Source organism: Pygocentrus nattereri, chromosome 25 (genome assembly GCF_015220715.1).
Source record: "Pygocentrus nattereri isolate fPygNat1 chromosome 25, fPygNat1.pri, whole genome shotgun sequence".
Taxonomy (NCBI): Eukaryota; Metazoa; Chordata; class Actinopteri; order Characiformes; family Serrasalmidae; genus Pygocentrus; species Pygocentrus nattereri.
This window is the reverse complement of record NC_051235.1, coordinates 25,457,823-25,478,444: the sequence shown is the minus strand read 5'-3', so window position 1 is coordinate 25,478,444 and position 20,622 is coordinate 25,457,823. Positions and strand designations below refer to the sequence as shown.

The window sequence follows — 20,622 nt, the reverse complement described above, 5'->3', positions numbered from 1 at the left end:
AGCATTGAGATCGAATGTTAACATGGTTTAGAGGAGTGTTCATACTACTGTGTGTTTTTCTTGGACTGGAGCCACGTTCTGCGAGACAGCGTTTCTTTTTTTTTTCCTGCAGCCAAAGTCTTATCATGTCAGTTGTGTTCAGCATTTAAGCAATGCCTCACGTGGCCTCCAGTTACACCCCACAAAACATCTGGGATAAAGCTGTGTCAGAGACAGCGAGTCAAAGGATGAGTCTGTCTGTGTGGAGGGAGACACTCAAAGTGCAACAGCTGATTTTTCAGCCAGCCAGAATATGATAAAGCGCTTCACTTTGCTCAGGCATTGAACACATGGGGCAAAGTTTTGCAATGCAGATTGAACTCCAGTATGAAAGGCCAGATCTATACTTTAGTATCAGTACTTCTGATCATGATGTTTCCTTCTGAGAATGAATCCTCACAAAACAACAGCTAAAGGAGCTGCATCAAGGAAAGACTATTTTGACTTGTAAGCATTCATAAGGTTTTTCAATCTGCCTTTCCATGCCCAATCCATATGGCAAACATATGGAAATTAAGCTGCAAAAGCAACCCATGTTGAATTAATTGTTTTTGTGATTTCACAAAAACCAAAACATTTACATATATCCACCCATTCAGCCAATAGCAGTTTGGCTCTGCCCATTCGCTTAAAGTTGTAAGGAATATTTCAGCTTGGACAGCTGTTTGAATAAGGCTCAGTACAGGGCAGCCAATCAGAACAGAGATCATTTACATATCAGTCTCACTGACACAGTGATAACAATAGCCTGTTTAAGGAATAAAGAGAATGAATTGACTGTAATTGATACATAAAGCCACAAAAAATCCACATAAGTGGACCTCAGGGGCAAATAACTGAAACACAAGAAAAACATGATATGAGCCCTTTAATATATTTGTTTCAGTAAGTGGCTGAGGTGTCCTTGAGCAAGACACCTAACCCCCAACTGCTCCCCGGGCACTGCGGATACGGCTGCCCACTGCTCCAATGCGGAGGTGAAATTTCCCCATTGTGGGACTAATAAGGGTCAATTAATGTTAATACTTGCAACCATTGCTGATACATGTTCAATTGCAAGCGCACAGCTTGTAATCTCCATAGAAAAGCACTGATCAATAGATTGGAGCACTGTGGAACAGTCACACATGGGCTTAAGGTCACAATGCCCAGTGCCAAGTGTTGTGTAGGGGGGTATAAAGCCCCCCCCAGCACAGGGCTGTGGAGCAGTGCTCTCTGGAGTGATGGAGCTCCATCCCGTACCAATGAAATGAGCTGAAATGATCCAGAACTGATCATCCAACACCAGTCCCTGAACTCGCCAATGCTCTTGGAGTTGCAATTAAATCCTCACAGTGATGATCCGACATCTAATGTAAAGCCTTGTCAGAAGGGTAGACGCTGTTACCGCAGCAAAGAGAATACCATTCATTTCAGAAGAAACACTGGATGAGCAGGTGTCTACAAACCTTTGTACATCCTTTAGGCATCTACTGAACAGCACACATTTGACTAATACAGGTCATGGGTCTATTTAATCAATGGCAGTATTTACCAACGTTCACTGTAGAAATCACAAAGATTTCCCTTTCTTGTCCAGGTATAAGATCAGGATACTAGGCTGTCTACTGCTCAGTATCGTATTGAAAAGAAAATCTGCAGTATTGCTCATTGCCTGCTTTGAATGTGGCTCAACCAATCAGATTTTAGAACCACATTCATTGGAGGTTTAAAATACAATTCCACCGATTTTTCAAAACTGTGCATAATTTAATTACAGTGATTCAGAGTGGTTTGATTTTAAATGGCTCACCGTAGATAATCTAATAAGTTTCTCTTTACAGTGGAAATGATGGAAACACGGCTTGCAATGTCTACAATGCAAATCTAGCCATTTTCTTTACTATACAAAATGACCAGTTAATCTTCAGAGTTTTTGTATGTAATGGGAAGAATAGTAAAACTGTAAGTAGGTGATTACATTTATTTTTTATACGTTTTATTTTATTTTTTTAAATACATTTTAGGCCAAAAGCTTATTTCAAAACTGTTGTGGAACAGTGTCTCAGGCATTAGGCAACACAGCCATAACCATTTTGTGTAGTAACTTTCTGTGAGCAGCTTTTAGAGGCAATAAACCCTTGGGGTGACTGGTTCTTGTCACCATGACTGTGAACAATTCTGATGTGGTAAGCTTCTCTAGAACAGACCATTTCACACAAAACCACTCTGAATTCATTGTTTACATCTTAATGACTTACACTCTAAAAAGTGCTGTGTTTTATCATAGTGTTTTCGGATTTAACACATTCTGTGTTAAAAGGAATCTAAAATGCATGATCAATGACTGAGTATTAAAACATTTCAACACATTTTGGGTTAAAAGAAACAGGAAATCTCGTTTTTTGGTAATAGTTAAAATGTAGCTAACTGATGTGTAGTTTGAGACAGAGTGTGTTGTTTTTAACACATGATTTAAAACTGCAGTTATGCTGAAACTCTGAAAAATCTGTGGAATTTCCATTTAACCAGCAAAAATGACTAAAAGTGCTGAATGTATGCTGGCTGAATGACAACACTGCCCTCACTACGCCACTCACCAGTTCTTATTCCAGGTGTGTGCGAAAGCAGTGATGAGGATGAGCTGAATGAGGATGAAGGTAAAACCTCCCACTACTCCGACATAGTGCCAGGCTAGAGAGAGAGAGAGAGGGAGAGAGAGAGAAAGAAAAACAAAAGAGCAATTACATTCTTTGACACACAAACATGACAAATAGGGTAAAAATGCTGTAAAGCTGCCTGAGGCGCAGCGTGTCTACAGAGCAAGATTTACTGCCTCCTACTCAACCGATACTCAACCTTGCGCAGCTTCACAAGTGCTGACAAAATCCACAGTAAATATTTAGCTGTAAAATGTTTCAGTGGGCTTATGGTGCCCCCTGGGTGAATCCAAGTCGCAGTGCATTTATATGGACTGAACTGATGCAATGTGTAGATGTTTCAAGTGAATTTAGTAAGAGCATCAAATGCATCAGTACATTGTGCTGTGTCAACCTGGACAAGATGATTCAACTGTACTGATTTTGGAAGGCAGAATGGATTATAATCCATCATAAAAATCTAATTAATTATTTTAATAAAGTGTTCAAAAACAACCCAATATAATTTATTTAAAAAGCATGATTATATATTATTATTTATCATAATTAATTCCATACAAATCATCCATTACTGTTATAATTCTAAGGAGGTTAGATATAAAATACTAATAACAATACTTGCATAAGGAAGAGGAAACTCAAAGGAAAATAAGTAAGTTTCCAAAACTGGAGTTAAAAAAATGATTGAAGCACCTATAGCGCCTAACAACCTGTGACCTGGTAGACCACCAAAATTGTTCTCTTCAGATTAACAGCGCTTCAAGCTTTCCTTTTTGAGAGAGAGGAGAAAATCAAGCTCCACTCTTCCTTCAGACATCCACAGGTGTTTCTGTCCATACCTTCCACTGTGAGAAGACAACTCAACACTATGGGTCTGAAAGGATGCGTAGCTGTCAAGAAGCATCACTGAGAAAAGGAAATAGACAAAAGGAAGCGACTGGTGTTCTCAGAACAATGAAATGACCACCTCAGAGTCCAGACCTCAGCATGACTGAGTGTTTGGGGTTACTTGGATTGCTAGAAGTAGAAAAATACAACCAGCTTCTAAGACTGAACTTTGGAGGTGTGGAAATTTCAGATTTCCTTGAAAAACTGAAAGCAAATTCTTCTGTCTTCTGAAGTCTCCTGGAAGAATTCTGAAAAGAATGGAGGCTGTAACTAGAAAAGTGCAATTCCTGAATAAAATTCAGTGACTGTGCACCTTAAGCTTGTTAAAATGTTGCTAAGTGGCTGCTGTGGTATCCCAGGTAGTTGCTAGTGTGTTACTATGTGTTTGCTGTGGTACCCCAGATGGTTGTTACGGTTTTGCTACGCGGTTGCTAGAGTATCCCAGGTAATTACTAGGGTGTTGCTAGGGGGTTGCTATGGTATCCCAGGTGGTTGCTAGGGTGTTACTAGCTTGTTGCTATGGTATCCCAGTGTCATATAAAAATAGTGCCATTAATAATCGCTTTATTCATCACTAAAAATATAAAGTAGACATACAAAACACTAAAAACAGATTAGATTTAATTGTTATTCCTTCTGATAAATGAATTAATTGTAAATAATATCCGTTTTTGACTGAAAATAAAATACACAAAAGGTGGTCTTGTGTTTATTTTTTAGCCAAAATAAATAAAATTGGTGATAAACAAAGTGTGGAAAAAATATGTTCTGTACTCCTGTATAAATTTTCCCAGCCACATCTGTGTATTCCATGTATTTAAAGTTATATTCATGTAAAATTATATTCATACCCTTCAATGTAAGCTACAACTTTAGATCATATCAACAAAAATACCAAATTAAAATAAATAAATAAATCATACTCAGTGCAGATCTGCTCGCTCAATCACTCAGCGAGCAGTTCTGCCCTACAGATTAAAGCTTTAGCACTGAGCAAAGCTCTTATTTGTTGCTCATCAACTCACCATGCAGGAAAGACTCAGTAGGGATGAAGAAGGCAGCTGCAACCATCCCAAGTAACGTGATGAACTTCAAAAACCAGAACCTGGTAAAAGCAAAGGAGAGAGTGAAAATCTGCTCATGTGTGGATATTTTTAGTACATGCTGAGCACATAAATCTGTAAATAGTGTACAGATGGACAGAGTCAGAGTAAAAGCTATTTAGAGCCCACAGTGAACTGTGCGTGGATATGCTTGCCCTTCTTGTTGCAGGCTCAGCCCTGTCTGACCTCAGGCCAAGCTCTGTCCTGACTTTAAGAGCTTTAGAGCTGAAGCGCTTTCATATACATTGGGATTGACTCAGTGGCCCTGTTACAGCCTCTAAGAGCCTAATCCCTGCAACTCCACTCTTTAGACGTATGCCAGAGTGCAAGTGAAAGAGATGAAAACAAACACGTCATAACCAAATCTGATGCTTTCCATTAAAAGACAAACAAAGGCTTATGTTAATAGGACAGTATGTAGCTTGGGCTTTTCAAAGAGTTTGCTCTGGATAAAAGGGAATTCCACTGATTTTTTCCCATTTTCTCTATAATGCAACTGTAAAATAAGATGTAAAAAAAATCGCAGAGTGATTTGATATGAAATGTGGCTCTTATCGAGTCAGAATTGTTCACAGTGATGGTGACAGGAACCAGACGTCCACAGTGTTTAATGTGTCCAAAAGCTCATAGAAAGTTATTACATGAAATGCTTATGAATGCACTGACTGATGCCAGATACATTGATTTAAGCTTTTGAGGAACAATGTACATGCAGGGAGTTGAAAGACAAAAAACGTCTCCAAAGAAAACTTTTTTCCCTCGAATTCATCACTTCTTTGCCATCATCAATATCACATACAAAAGCTCAGAAGATGCACATAGATTCACGAAACATTTTGGATGGTAAATAAAATGGCTATATTTGTATAATGGCACTGTAGACACTGTGACCCCGGGTTCCTATCACCACCACTGTAAGGAAATCTGAGCTGGTAAGCTTCTCTCCAATGCGCCATCCCACATCAAACCACTTTGAATGACACCTTGTTCTGGCTGATACTAAAACTATGGATTTTTTCCCTCTCTAAAAAATTCACAGTTTACACTGTTAAAATAGCCTTTTTTACATTTTAAAACAACTTTACATGCATATATGTATATAAGTGCAATTAATTAATGAATCAATGAATAATTTCACATGGCTACATTAGGCCTGACAATTATTCTAAACATTAGAAGTGTAATGATTCATAAAATTCACAATTCACTTTAATACAATATGATGGAGCCTAGTTTCAACACATTATTCAATACTGCAAAAAATATGGAGTGCCTGAAATTGTGCCTTATATTAATCTGTCAAAAATGTTCAAGATTTTTTCATGTATTAGATTTATAGATATGTATTACTTATCTAAAGTATAATATTTGATGCAGTGCAGTTTAAGCTGAGCTATTCAGAATGGTTCCTTAGCAGTATAGATGCAATAAATAAAAGCCGTTCCCCGTTCTAAAGAACTAGCCACGAGCCAGAATTTTGGACCTTCAACTAACCCACTAGCCATTAACTAACACACTAGCTTTTATACCGCAGTACAAAAAAAGTGCTGTGAAAAAGTATTTGCCCCCTTCAGTTTCTCTGTTGCTGCTTAACTGAATCAAAAAAATAATTCAGAAAATGTTTTTGTGGTTGTCTCTTTGTCTAATATCACACTTTGAAAATCTACAAGCATTCAAAGTGACAAATATGGTTTGACAATAAAACATTTTACATTTTTTAGACATTTAACATTTTTACATTTAGAAATATAATAATTAGTTATAAATAATCAACTGTAATTTCAGTAATTAAATATACCCTTTTCCCCTGCTTCTGACTGACACACAGCATCACTGACCCGTTATGGATGAGGGCTCGGAAATCCTGGCTGGACTTAACGTCAATGAGAAAGAGAGCCATCATCAGGTAGAAGCAGGCTGTGCCAAAGCAGACCCTGTAGACTGCGGAGTAGCCCACCAGCATCTCGCAGTCTCCACCACCGTGGGCCTCGTCACACACCACGTTAAAGAAAGGCACCTGAAATAAACAGAGCAACCGTTTCCCTAACAACACATGCTGTGTGACTGGGGTTCGAGAACATTTGTTGGCACACCTCTTTTGTGTGTGTGCTTCTGGACGAAGGATTAACTGAACAGTTATTGGACATGACTTGATACAAACACAGTACACTCTGTGCCAAATTCAAAATCAGAGGGTTTAGTCAGTAATGCAAATAATCTGTAGTCAGTAATCTGGTGCCAGAGCATAATTAGAATCTTATAGATCCCAATGAAGGGTTGGAATTGTGACAGAGCTCTTGGGGGGTAGAGGTAGAGGTTCACTATGAGGTGACCTATAACAAATCTGACATGAACTTAGCATGTACAACAACAGGCATAACACATGTTACCAAATAACTTCTATCCACAAGCATACATATACAACAGAGCACGTACATGTTGGACAATAAGACGCACTTTTTGAAAGCAGTCTAACTGAATGTGGTCGGTAACACTTTATTTAGATGGTCCGCTACAGATGGTTTGAAGATGCTCAGTATATCTACAAACATATTAAAATGCACCAGCAAGTTTGTTAATTATTTAAGTATCTGTAGATCATCTATAGAGGCCCATGAAATAACGTGTGACCATGCAGTTCACCAATGATGCCCAACTAGCTAGACGGCTAGCTAGATTGTTACCTACAACTTCAATCTAGTTTGTTTATTAACTTATGAATGCCATTAATGTTCTACAAGTTCTATAGACATTGCAGCTGTGCAACATGGGAATTTCACCTCTGCATTTAGCCCATCTGTGCAGTTAAACACCACATACACACTAGTGAACACATACACTAGGGGGCAGTGAGCACACTTGCCCAGAGCGCAGGGAAGCCCTATCCCCTTGGGGGTTAGGTGCCTTGCTCAAGGGCACCTCTGTCATGTACTGTCAGCTCAGGGGATTGAACCAGCGACCTTCCAGTCACAAGTCTGGTTCCCTAACCTCCAGCCCACAACTGCCCCCAAATATGGAGCGCTTCATGGATTTGCGTGTTTAGAAAAATTGAATATTTTCATAAAATCAAAGTTAATCCAGAGTAGGTTTTGAAGTTTATGTTTCCACATACTAGGCAGGGGAGGTAATCTCATGACACGTCTTTCCTTTACTTCATGGATTTGAGGGACCGTGAAGCAACTGTGCTCTAGACTGTATGCCTGCATCTGTTCTGCACTCATGTTGGGCATGTTTACAGTTTATCTAGGGGAAGCTAATGTTGAAAACATGGAAACAAAAACCTATCATTTCATGAGAGCGTATTAATTCAATAGAAATGGGCTGCTCAATTTACCCTTTTCTTTCTTATAAGAGGTTCGTTTTCTCTTATGGGAGGTCTGGGACCCCCCCAGACCATCCTTAACCCTTTAAAATTCCAGGCTTGTTACATCCTAAGGCTCATTAGTCAGTAATGAATAACGTGGAAAGCAATGCAAATTGGCTGAATTATTCTTATTTTATAGGAATGAGGAATGGAAACCTGGACTAGCTGGAAGGTCCTGGGCATTTATTACAGCTATCCATTAGAAATGACTGTAAAATTGCACAAATAGTGTCCAGTAAAGAGCTTAGGTGCCCCCCACAGTGTAACTGTCCCTCCTGCACCGCCAGTACTTGACCCACTAAGTGCTGCACTAAGTGACCAAACAAGCCTGATGCTTGAACACTCACATTCTCCCTCACTGCCTCCGAGACGGTTCGAGACAGCATGAGGCACGAGACAGCGCAGGCCAGGATGTGGAACAGAGTGTACATCACCCGTGTGCTGGAAGACGATTTGATGGGCGGACAGAAGGAGCAGCAGAGTGAGCAAGGAGCCGGACCACAGCAGCAGCATATCTGTGAGGAGGTCAGAGAAGACTTTTATTAAAATCAGAACCAGAAAAGCACGTGTGACTTATAATGTACTACACAGATAAGTATGCAAGACAACAAATATTCAAGAGAAATATTGAGAGACAAATAAAGGAAAGTAAAATAAAAGATGTAGACAGATGAGTAGACACATAATCCAGTATTATTTACAATATATTAGATGTTTATACATTATAAAACACAGAAAATTTCAAGTGCCAGTTAGTAGAATTTGCTGTGGACCACTCAGGATCGAAGTCCTGAGAGATGTTTTTGACATAGTCTCACTTTGCCTCATCATTCTATGGTGCCCGCCAGTGCTCCATGGTGGAGCTCAGAACTAGAATCTTTATTTCTGGCTTGAATTTTTATTGCAAATACCAACAGATCTCAAATATATAATAGGGTTTGGGAGGTGAACCCTTTAAAATCTCAGGCTTGTTACATCCTAAGGTGATTTGAAGGTGAATAGCAATTATCACTGTAAGCGTAAAAACAACTGCAACTGCTTGATTTACTGTGTAGCTACAAGTATGTATATGTATGTCTGATTTGTACCTGGAGTTGAAGTATATGAATACAGTGTTTCCTAAACTTAGGCCATACTTGGGCACAACCCCCCCCCTCACCTAGTATATCTTGTGCCATTTTAACAAATTCCAATGGGAAAATATTTTATATTGTCATTAATAAACACGAAACACAGTGTCATTGCATTTTCCCCTGTTAAAAAAAAGCTTCCATTTATCTGATAACAGTGCTGATTTCTGCTAGCACCCCTCCCAAATGTCCAATGTTATCCCTCTACTTATTTGATGCCTTATTTGATTACTTAATTGAGGAAATAACTGCTGTGAACTGCATTAAACTTTAAATGATATGTTACCTGAACAAAGTCTGCGTTTTGAATTCTGTGAACTTATTTGAATTTTAATGAACTCATTTTAAGGAAGGAGTAATCGACGAAATGTGATAACTCTTTTATTTCTATCATGTCAAAACCTTGTTTCGGCTCCCGAGTGGTACAACTGTCTAAGCATTGGCTCTATCATCAGGAGATCGTGAGTTCGATCCCTGCTGATGCTACAGCCGTCCGTAGCTGGGAGTCTGGGTGGGTAGGATGACCCCTCCATCTACCCCCATCATTCATTGTGGTGCTAGTCAGTGCAGGCGTCTGTTAGCTGACGTAACAGATCTGGCGGTTGCCGCTTTCCTCCGAGCACATTCGGCTGTACCGTGAGGTTGTGTGAGCTGTTTCACAGGTCTCGGAGGAAGCCTGTGTTAGCCTTCACCCTCCTAGCATTGATGGCATCGTGTGATTTTGGGAGTCCTAATTGGAGTCCTAATTTGGTGGTGTAATTGGAGGCGATTAAATCGGCGAGAAAATTGGGTAAAAAAAAACTAAAACTTTACTCTATCTGCACAAAATCTGACTACATTAACACATGTTACAGTTAAGAACACTGGTTCCTTGTCTTGTTTTCTATAAATCTCCCATTTTTGGAGATACAAATTTTGTTACAATAACACAAATATGCAAATGAAAAATATGTAAAGATTTCACATTAACATTAAAATGCTCTGTGCTGTAAAAATGCAGGAATTAAAGGCAAAAAAGTCTTCTGGTCACAGAGGAGGGATGTGGAGCTCTTCTTTAGGTAATCTCCAAGTGTTCACCAAGCCTGTGTGGCCCACAGATGCATTAAAAAGATGCTGGAAGAGGAATTCCGGCCCTTAAGGTCCTGGATAGGAACTGTCGTATGTGGTATGGCTGCGGTTCAGTCATGCAGGGACAAATCTGCAGAGTTCTACTTTTTTGCAGTGAACACATTTGGCACAGTCTGAAATTAGAATCTTTTTAGGTCTACAGTCCTCAGCCTACATTCGTGCGTCTGTCTGTCTGCTTGGCTATGAGCGTTTAGAGCGAGGGTGGTGTAGCTCAGTTAGGGATTAATCCAGATTGCTCAGAGCATCTGGATTTTTCTAACGGATCTGGGCTGGTAGGCCGGACGGTGGCCAGGCAGTTTTTATCCTGCGCTAAATCCAGAGGCATGGATTGGGCTACAGCGACAGCCATTTCCTTTATGATCATCCCTTTCCTCAGATTAATGAAGTCACGTTTGATTTGTCTTTTTCACATGTTGGATTGGAGATGATTTCACAGCCATGCCTATAGGTATGAACTGTATGACCTCCCACAGATACACAGAAATACAGACTTCCAAAACAGGCAGCAGTTGCATTTTATGGATAAAAAGACAAGGCAACCCTGTAACTTGCTTGGTCCCACAATCTTCAACTCACAAATGGGTTAATTTTATCACCAGCCCTGACTCTTTTCAGCAGACTGACAGAGAGCTCTGACTTTGGGCTACTGTAACGCAGATGCATGCAGTAGATCTGTCCTACGATGTTCAGGAATTTAGATTCAGCAGAGGAAATCAAAAAGCTTACAGTGGATGTGTGAACCACTCTAAACCGCTTTGTAGTGGATCCTTTAAGCAACAGCCGTTAATCACAAGTCTGAAGAATAAAGTTGTGTTAGAGCAGATGGTCCACTGGAAAAAGGAATAAACTGTGCTGAACTTTATTTAAGGTCCATTAAGAGAATAACTTTACAAGCTTGTTGCCTTAACATTTTAATTTGGAATGAGGTCTTGGGGGTAAGATTCAGGGCTTGACCGATATAAAAAATTTGCTCCAGATATTGATACTGAACTGACTACAACTAATAACATGCGCTGATATAATTTAATATTTCTATTTTAATTTTATACTCAGTTCAGATTGAACAGCGCTTTACTAACGGATATGATTGACAGTTCTCAGTTGTTATGCATCATAATCTGAAATGTGGCTTGGGGCTTAGTGGTAGGAGAGGGGAGCCAGCAGTCAGAAGGTTTGTGCGTTCGGACTGAGTATAACTGGTTGTACCTTTCTGCAAGGCACCTTTCCATCCCACTAACTCAGCCAGCGCTGCTCTACTGGTGATGCTGTGCTGCTCCCAGATGGGGCATAGTTACAAAGCAAAATGACAAATATTCCTAGTAGGATTAATAAAGTACATAAATGAAGCTCATAGCCTTAAATAATATCAATATTTTGGCACTGCAGGTGGAGCTACTCAGATTTCTTTCACAATAATTAACTCATGCATTTTTTTAATATAACCATGATGGTGGATCACTTTAGCCTATGTTGCTATGATATAGCTTATCAGAGCGTGACTCTCCTGGGTTCAATAGTTGTGAGGGTTTATCCTGTGATACACAGACTGAGGGTCTGAATCTGTGACCAAAAAAGTAATCAAGTGAAACATGATTATCAACTTATTTTATTGGCCATATGTATATATATATTGGTCAGGATATTTATACAGTTATATAAGTGGTCAGTGATTTGGTCGGTGATTTGTCATTCTAAGTGAAACTATGTTAACACATCCATTACAAGGTGCAAACTTAAATGTGGCATTTTTCCATTTTAGTTCACAATGTCTAATTATTTCTTTAATTGTGTTTAATTGTGTTAAATGTTTTATGTTGGTCCATCTGTCCATCTGTTTCTCTGCATACTTTGTTAGCCCCCTTTTACCCTGTTCTTCAGTGGTCAGGACCCCCACAAGGCCATCACAGAGGAGGTATTACTTGGGCAGTGGTTAATTTTCAGCACTGAAGTGATACTGACGTCGTGGTGGTGTGTTAGTGTGTGTTATACTGGTACGAGTGGATGACACAGCAGTGTTAGAGCTTTTAATAACTGTGTCCATTTAACTTGGACAATATGACAAAAACATTATACCATGTTACTTCTCATGATATACATGATATTTAGTTGTTCTGTGATTTAAGTAGGAACAAACTAAATAGAACCTGTAGAAACATTTTATTCAATGTTTAAATTTCAATATTTTACAGATTTAACTCCACTGCACAAGTCCAATTAAACAATTGTGCTCACTTTGTAATGAAACATGTAGTGAGTCAGTTCTTTAAGTACTGGCTGTAACCACAATAGAACAGCACAATTATCACATTATTATTATGATGATAATAATAATAATAATAATATATTGACATATTGCCCACTCCTAAGTCAGAGACAACAGCTTGTCTGCTGCTGCACAGTTTGTGTTGGTCATTCTCTAGTCCTTTATCAGTGGTCATATGCAATATGCTGAGAAACAGATGGACTACAGTCTGTAACTGTAGAACTACAAAGTGCAGCTATACAGTAAGTGGAGCTGATAAAGTGGACAATGAACGTAGAAACAAGGAGATGCACTTAGGATGTTCTGGTTGGTGTAAACAGACACATTCTGTAGTTTTGTTAGCTTAGTTCAGTTGATTTCTTTGTCATCTCACTTTTCTGTTCAACAAAACGTGAAACTTCATGCATTTCTCAAACCTATTTTCCGCTTATTAAATTATCATGACTTAACTACTATATCACTGTTGTCGGAACAAAACCTCATATCTCCATTTTTGTGATTTTCAGTTTTTGGCATAATTTGAAAATGCATGTTGGTGTAAATTTTATAAGGGATGGACCCAAAGAAATGGCCAAAAATGACTTGGAAAAATATCTTACATTGAAAGTAATGTAGGTTTTTTCCTTCTCCTGTAAAGTCACCATTTTGGAGATACAAGGTTTTGTTCTGAACACAGTGATATAAATTATTCAATTAAAAGCCTTGTCAGCTTTGTCTTTGGACTAAAGACAAAAAGTCGTGATACATGACACACAACCCTCAGCTGTGAAAGCTGTTCACACGTCTCCACCATGTCGAGGCACAGCACAGCTGCAGCTACACTAAATTGTGTACATGCGCACAATAAAAAAACAGCATTTAAACACAGTAAAAACAGTTGAGTACATTTTGACTGAAATTTAGAAGACTAGGTCATTCAGAGTGGCTTAAAGTGAAATTCTTGAGAAACTTTTCAAGCCGGAATTATTCACAGTAGTGGTGATCATGGCCTATGAAGAGTTCAAAACCTCTAAAAACTCCTTCGTAGAGAGATAATTCACACATCGGTAGTGAATATGTTGCAACATTGTGTGTCATGATAGATTTGAGCAGGTTTTTGGTCCATTATAAACACACAGAGCCTGAGAGATACATACAGGATGTTAGAAAGACAAAATAATCCTCAAATAAAACAAAAATAAAAGTTTTTCAAATTAGCTGCTATCTTACCATAATTACCACATCACACAAGAACTCACTTGTTGCTTTGTATAAGAAAAATGGCTATATTTGTGTCGCAGACATAAAAACCACTGGTTTTTATCACCACCACTGTAATGAAATCTGAATTGGCAAGTTTCTACAATGCACCATTTAACACCAAATCACTCTGAATGGCTTTGTTTACATTTAGGTGAAGGATTTATGCAGGAATTTGGAAATGCTGGTGGAATTCCCCTTCATATTCATCATGGCACCAGATGTTTAGAAACAGCTCTTATGATATGCAGCATTTCATAACTAAACATATGCACCGCTGACAGAGGCATAGACATCCGGGGCTAATCAGAGGTTCAGTTGCGCTCATCCTCTTAGCTGGCTCCACAGATAACATTTTCCATGATGCTATGTGCACAAAAGGCAATATGTATTTCCACCAAACTGACCCAGACTAACTTGTAACTTGGCCTAAGATGACTTTATCTGACTTATCAGCAATCGGTAGCTTAGGTAAGTCTCCATTCTGCATACTGTTCTGGAAAATATGGATTTACAGACGGACAACTATTGTCTGTTTGTGCTCATATTGAGCTGGTCACAATGCAACCATGCAAGGTTAATAGGTTCAGACACTGAAATGGAAATTCTTTAGAGAGCTCATTGAATGCCATCATGTTATGTGAGGACGCCTGCTGCACACCAAATTATTTCAAATTGACAAATGAAACCACGTAACAAGCTTGGGAGCTTAAACACTTAAGCAAGTACTGAGACTTAAATGGAGATCTGCTGTTTACCATCATGAATCTAAAGTTTTCTCTGACACAGTTTTTCACATTCCTCTGATATTAGATGCTCACCATGATACAAAAATCTGCAATCACTTGCCTTAATAACTGTCAGTCATTCATGATTTTTACAGTGTATATTGAATTATTATAAACTAGATGCTAAAATCTTAAATGATTTTGTTCACAATTTTATATATTTTGGGAGAAATATCAAGTTATGACATGGTAAAATAAAGAAAATTATTAAATTATTAAATGCATTTATAGTAATTTCATTAACAATGACAAAAAAGGTATAAATTTAAACTGTATGTAATGTTAGCCTCATAGTACTAAGGATTGAAAACAGTACTTTCAAACTTTTGAACGCTGGCGTATCTTTGAAGGTCATCCCAGACACAGCCCATATCACCTAACACCACTTTTGCGAAATGTTCAATAATGAATTAGTTCATTAATTCATTTGTTAATTGGAACTGAATTAATGCCAGTACAGTTGCTGTTCAACTTTTTCTGGTTAGGAAACAGACTGTCGAACTGAAACAACCCACAACACCACAGCCCTCATTTCTACCTGCCTGTGCATAATAAACAACAGCATTACCTGAAAAGTGAAAGTGATATGTCATTAAAAGCAAGTTTTAAAGGGAATGTGACCATTTTAAATATTAATATAATACATTATTATATTATATATTTATATTAATATTTAATATTAACAAAAATATACATTAAAGTGACATCATTTATTAGGTAGCAATATTAAGTGATTTTATACTGTTTTGTACATAATGTTTCTTTGTAATAAAGGCAAACATACCAGGAACTCCAAAAGAGGAGGCACTTATATCTGCACATAGATTGATATCGTCTTGTATAATCTGGAATATATATATATATATATATATATATATATATATATATATATATATATATATATATATATACACACACACACACACACATACATGTATGTATTCTATCCCCGATCCCCTGTGTACCCTGCGTCTCATTTATCATTTATTATGGCATCGTCATGGCTTTTATTTAATCTACATTACTGTACTACATTAATGTACTGTACAACTGTACATTGGAATGGTGCAATACTGGTGTACACTAATGTGTATAATGTGTGTATATGTATACATTACATATATTTAAGCATTACAAGGTCACACTTAAGATTTTCACCTCACCTTCACACCTGTATAAATATGACGTGCCTATAAATGTGATTGGAAGTCTGTACTTGTGATGTGGTGAGAATTTAAAAGCATGCTCCAAAAGAATGCTCCGTTCTAGAGGAATTTACAGGGTTAGAATTGTTCGCAGTGGTGGTGATGGGAACCAGAGGTCCAAGTTTAGAGTTTAATTTTAGAGTTTAAGTTTAATGCCTCTAAAAACACCCAGAAAGTTCATAGAAAGTTTTTACATGTAACTGTTACTAATATGTAACCTGATGCCTGAGATATTATTTAACAATATTTCTGACATAAAATTTTGGTCTGAAACGTGTTTCTCCCTCACTTATGAGGGGTATATGCAAGGTTTTCTTAGGCAAAACAGCCCTCCTCCCTAAAAACCTTTTTTCCCCATATTTACCACTAATTTACCATTATCAACACTATAATATACATATATAGTGACTATAATAGACATCAAAACCCCTGGTTCCTATCACCACTACTGTAAAGAAATCCAAGCTGGTAAATTTCTCTTGGACGCATTTCGCATTAAATCACCTTGATTACCTTTTTTAGTATTTTAGTGACTGTAGTATACAGAAATTTTTAAAAAGTGGTTGAATTATCCTTTACTTGATTAAGGTGACAGAGATGCTACAAAAAAAAAAAAACAGGCCTTGCATTCAAACCTCTTCCAGCAGGTCTCTCTCACCTGATAGGCCACCATATTGAGAAAGTAGCTGTAGACACCGCTGCGGTTTATTGCCTGAGCAGTCGACATGGCTGCTTATTTGGTCAGCAGCTTCAGAAGGACGTCCTCATTAACCCCTGAAAGTTACACAGTCTACCAAAAATCCAAGAGGGAAAAAACAAGGGTTGAAAAAATGATGCTTTGTGAAGATCCCTGGGTTTCTTCTGTCAGGTTAGCATCCACTTCTCTTTCTCCCAGTGGTCAACTGAAGATCCCCTGCTGTGCACATGCTCATCCTTCCATCCGTAGACAAACACAAAACGAACAGTATATCCTGTTAACTGGCCGGTGGCAGTGAGCAGTGCCAGCAGAGTGTGTGAGCGAGGCTGGATGCCCAGTGGCCCTCCCTACAGTTCCCTCTCCCTTTACCCAGGGAGATTAGCCAGCCAGGGTGGAGGGAGGAGGAGGGATCCGTGTGTTAGTCCATCTGTCCCTCCCTTCCCCCCAGGGCCCACTCTACTGCCCCATGCAGGGCCACCAGCAAAATAAAAACGAGGCCTAATCGGTTTAGGGCAAATAATGTAATTACTCGCAATGCTGTGATTTCACTGTGGTCTTGGGAATGCCTTTACGTTCCCTCTTCTCACTTAGGTGACACATAAGGGATGTCCTGTGCAAATCGACAAAGAGGCCATGCATAATCCGGTCATTATACCTCGACCCAGAAAGAGAGAGAGGGAGAGAGATAGAAAGAGGAGTACATTCAGCCTCACATTCCTCCGCATACAGCGTACCCACAAACAAGAAAAATGTCCACTTCACAGAAATCCCCTTTAAAGGGCCTGTAGCATGGAAACAAAATCTTGATATAATATATAAATATCACTAAAACATCAAAGCGTTCCATTCACTCGCCCAGTACATATGGCCCATTTGGGGAATCTAACTTGCAAAATCAGGCTGTTTTTAATTTCACATTTTTGTGATGTCATAAATATTAACATAGATCTGCCTATTCAGAAAATAGCAGTTTAGCTCAACCCATTCACAGTGAATTTATAAGGAGTGTTTCAGCCTGGACATCTTTTTGAATGAGGCACAATACAGGGCAGCCAATGAAGAGAAAAACTTTACAGGATTAAAAAAAAAAAAAAAAAATTTTAAACTTCCAATGGAAGGAAATGTAACAAGATTTTTGGTTAACGTTTTATTTGAAGAGTCCCCTGCAGATGCTTTGAACATGCTCAGCTTGTCTTTAATGAACAAAATATCAGCTAAATAGAGCAGAACTTAAATCTGACCTCTTAACCTGAAATTGAATTCTAATCCTAAATCTAACCTTTCAAATACTGGTCATAGTCTGACAATACGAGCATCTGTAGATTACCTACATGTGCTCTCAAAATAATAATAACAAAGCATTTTGGTTTGGTTTTTGACCATTTCTGTTGATCACATCATCTTGAAATTTTAACACACAGTGGGGATTTTCAAATTCTGTAAAATAAATAAAAAAATGTAAAAAATACACACATAAAGGCCCAGTGACAAAAACACCCTGTTTAATTCTGTTCATTCTGAGGGATTAAGAGAGGTTAGAAAATGGTCATGTAGAAAGGATTTAGGCAAATGATCTGATCATCAAGACAAAAAAGAAAATAGAACAGAAATGTAGTACAGTATGCCTTTAATTCACCTCTGATAATACTAAGCATCATGAAAAATGATGACAGTGTGCGTGTTATTGGCCTGACTTATCAGTCGTAGGCCGGCCTCTGGGTATATTTGGGTCAGTGTGTGTGAGTGTGTGGAGATGTGCGCCGGGATTATCCTGGAGTTTTTCAGTGCTCGTCTCAGTCTGAGTGACCTTCCCTCTGCCGTAGTTTGACACACTAATCCAAATGGCAGGGTCCAGCCAACAGACACAGTTGGACTCTTTCACAGACTGTGAGTAACACACTGTACCGTGTAAAGTTGATGTGAGTGTAAATACAGAAGCACATGAGTTGTCATGTTGGTTTAGCATGCAATAGGAGGGTGTTTAGTGTGTTACAATGTGTTACTAATGTTACTGTCCGCTGTTGTTCAAAAAGCATAACTAGATAATGTTTTTTCTGTCCACTGTTGTCTACAATGCTTAACTAAATAAAGTAACCATCAGCTGTCGTCTATAATATAACATTATAACATTACACTAACTTAGTGTTGGCTCTAAAAGTACTTCCAAAGTACATCTAAAAATATCTTTTTTTTTAACAAAAAACATTTGTTCAGTCATTGGATAAGGTTATGGGATGAATGTCCTCAAAGGCCAACATTTGGCAATAATAATAGTCTCACAATAATTTACAACTCAATGAAATCATGAATATTTAAATCTTTAAATAAAAAAAAAAGTTAAAAAGGGGCATGATGTGCAGCAGATATATGCTATGACGAGTCATTTCTGACTTATTGTGCACTCTAGTTGCACCTGTATTCCCCAGTTCTAAGAATTTACGAGAGAATTAGTTGCTCCCCAGGAAATACTGGCAGTTCCAGCAAACCCACTGTTCCAAACCCTGATTGGCTTAATATGATTACGTAAACCAGTCAATGAGATGCAACTACTGTAACACATAACAACACAAGAAGGGGGTTCACCTTTCTTTTGAAGAAAGAAATACACTGCGATTCTGAAACAATTGTGCGTTTCGTGTCTTAAAGTTCAAGCAAGAACAAAACGTCCAAGCAAACAAAGAGCAAACTATCAGTTCTACTTGGTATTCAGAATAGCAACATAGCAGTGTAACGTCAGCACCGCACTGACACCTGCTAAAACGGTCCAATCAACAGATGTCATACTAGGAAATTCCTGTTTATTTTAAAGTCTCTAATCCTTGGTTGGCTAAATCACACAGCCATGAACTTCTCTAAACCAATTAGAGTCCTTTAAAGTAAACGGGTCGTACACACAACAAGCCTTCACTCTCCCTCTCACAGTGAAAAGTGGGCTGGCTGGAGGCCCTTTATCTGTTTGATAATTGGGGGCCGTGTGAAAGAGAGGGACACTAGCCACACTATTCACACACAAGCGCAGTCGTTGACATACAGTGCAGATCATGGCAGCCTCACAAGAAACGTTTAAGCTATAGTTTTTTGATGGGCTTCAGAGGAACTGAGGGGGGGATCCACAGTAACACTGAAGCACATTATTTCTGAACGACCTGTATCATGCAATATTTTACAGAACTGAATTGTTGGATCCATCATTCATGGCATTCTGCTGGATATGCTAATTTCATGGTCCCCCAATAAACAAATGACTCCAGATGATTCCAAAAATTACAATGTAATCTGATTGTTTATTCGCTGTTGTGCTGTAATAGGATCTAGTCTGTGCATTATTAAGTCACTCATTAAGGCAAATTACATAAGTGATAATATAAAAGACATTAGGGCACTTGGTTCCCCACCTGCACTAGTATGTACTAGACATTACATATATGTATTGATGGGTATCAACAGCAAAAACGCTGGATCTGAAATTGGAGGGAAATAAAAAGTTAGTTTGATTCAGTCCGGTAATAAATCTGCCTGACAAAGCACTCATCGTGGTTCATGCCATGTTTTAGCTGCGTATTTCTGTGAGGTAGCAGACTATTTGAATACGCTGTAAAAAAGTATTTTCACTGTCAAAGTACTGTAAAATGTAATGGTCAAATCCCTTTTTAAAAAATACTGTATGTCAAAATAACTAAATAAACTAGTGAAGCTGTTCAATTACAGTAAAAGAGAGTAAAAATAAAATCATTGTAATTTCACAGATTTTTACCATTGTTGAGAAAACGTACTTCTACTGTTAATTAACGGGTTTTGTCTGGAGCCCCTGCTACTGGAGTAGTATTTTGTGTTTTTTCTCAGTGTAGTATGAGAGCTTCCTTTAGATGCTCATCTTAAGAAAGACTCAGTTGAAAAAGAGCTTATTATAATGCTCAGTAGTATTTCAAGAAAAATCGATTATACACAAGGATGCAATATCAAAATCAGGAAAGATTGGTAAAAAAAGTGGTAAAAAAAGTGGTAGCATCCCATCTCTAATAGTTGCACTGTAGCTGAAAACCCCATGAGAAATATAAGAACATGCAAGCTGTTGTCATGTGCAAAGGTTTGGTTGCCGCTGGTCAAATTACACATTTAGGTGACTTTCTAAGAAAAAG

At 38.3% G+C, this 20,622-nt stretch overlaps 1 protein-coding gene across 2 annotated transcripts in view; it reads right to left on the bottom strand.

Annotated features, from left to right (window-relative positions):
* Positions 1-20,622, bottom strand: part of serinc4 (serine incorporator 4) — a 34,556-nt gene that overhangs the window by 13,299 nt on the left and 635 nt on the right. The window contains exons 1-5 of one of the 2 annotated variants that reach the window (XM_017711610.2): positions 16,445-16,842; positions 8,381-8,548; positions 6,508-6,686; positions 4,592-4,671; positions 2,619-2,712 (exon numbers count right to left, since the gene is read on the bottom strand). In XM_017711610.2, the coding sequence (XP_017567099.1) occupies positions 2,619-2,712; positions 4,592-4,671; positions 6,508-6,686; positions 8,381-8,548; positions 16,445-16,513 (590 nt within the window). In that variant the 5' untranslated portion in view covers positions 16,514-16,842. Of the gene's footprint in view, positions 1-2,618; positions 2,713-4,591; positions 4,672-6,507; positions 6,687-8,380; positions 8,549-16,444; positions 16,843-20,622 lie in introns of those variants that run through there. The other variant, XM_017711611.2, reaches the window with a different exon arrangement.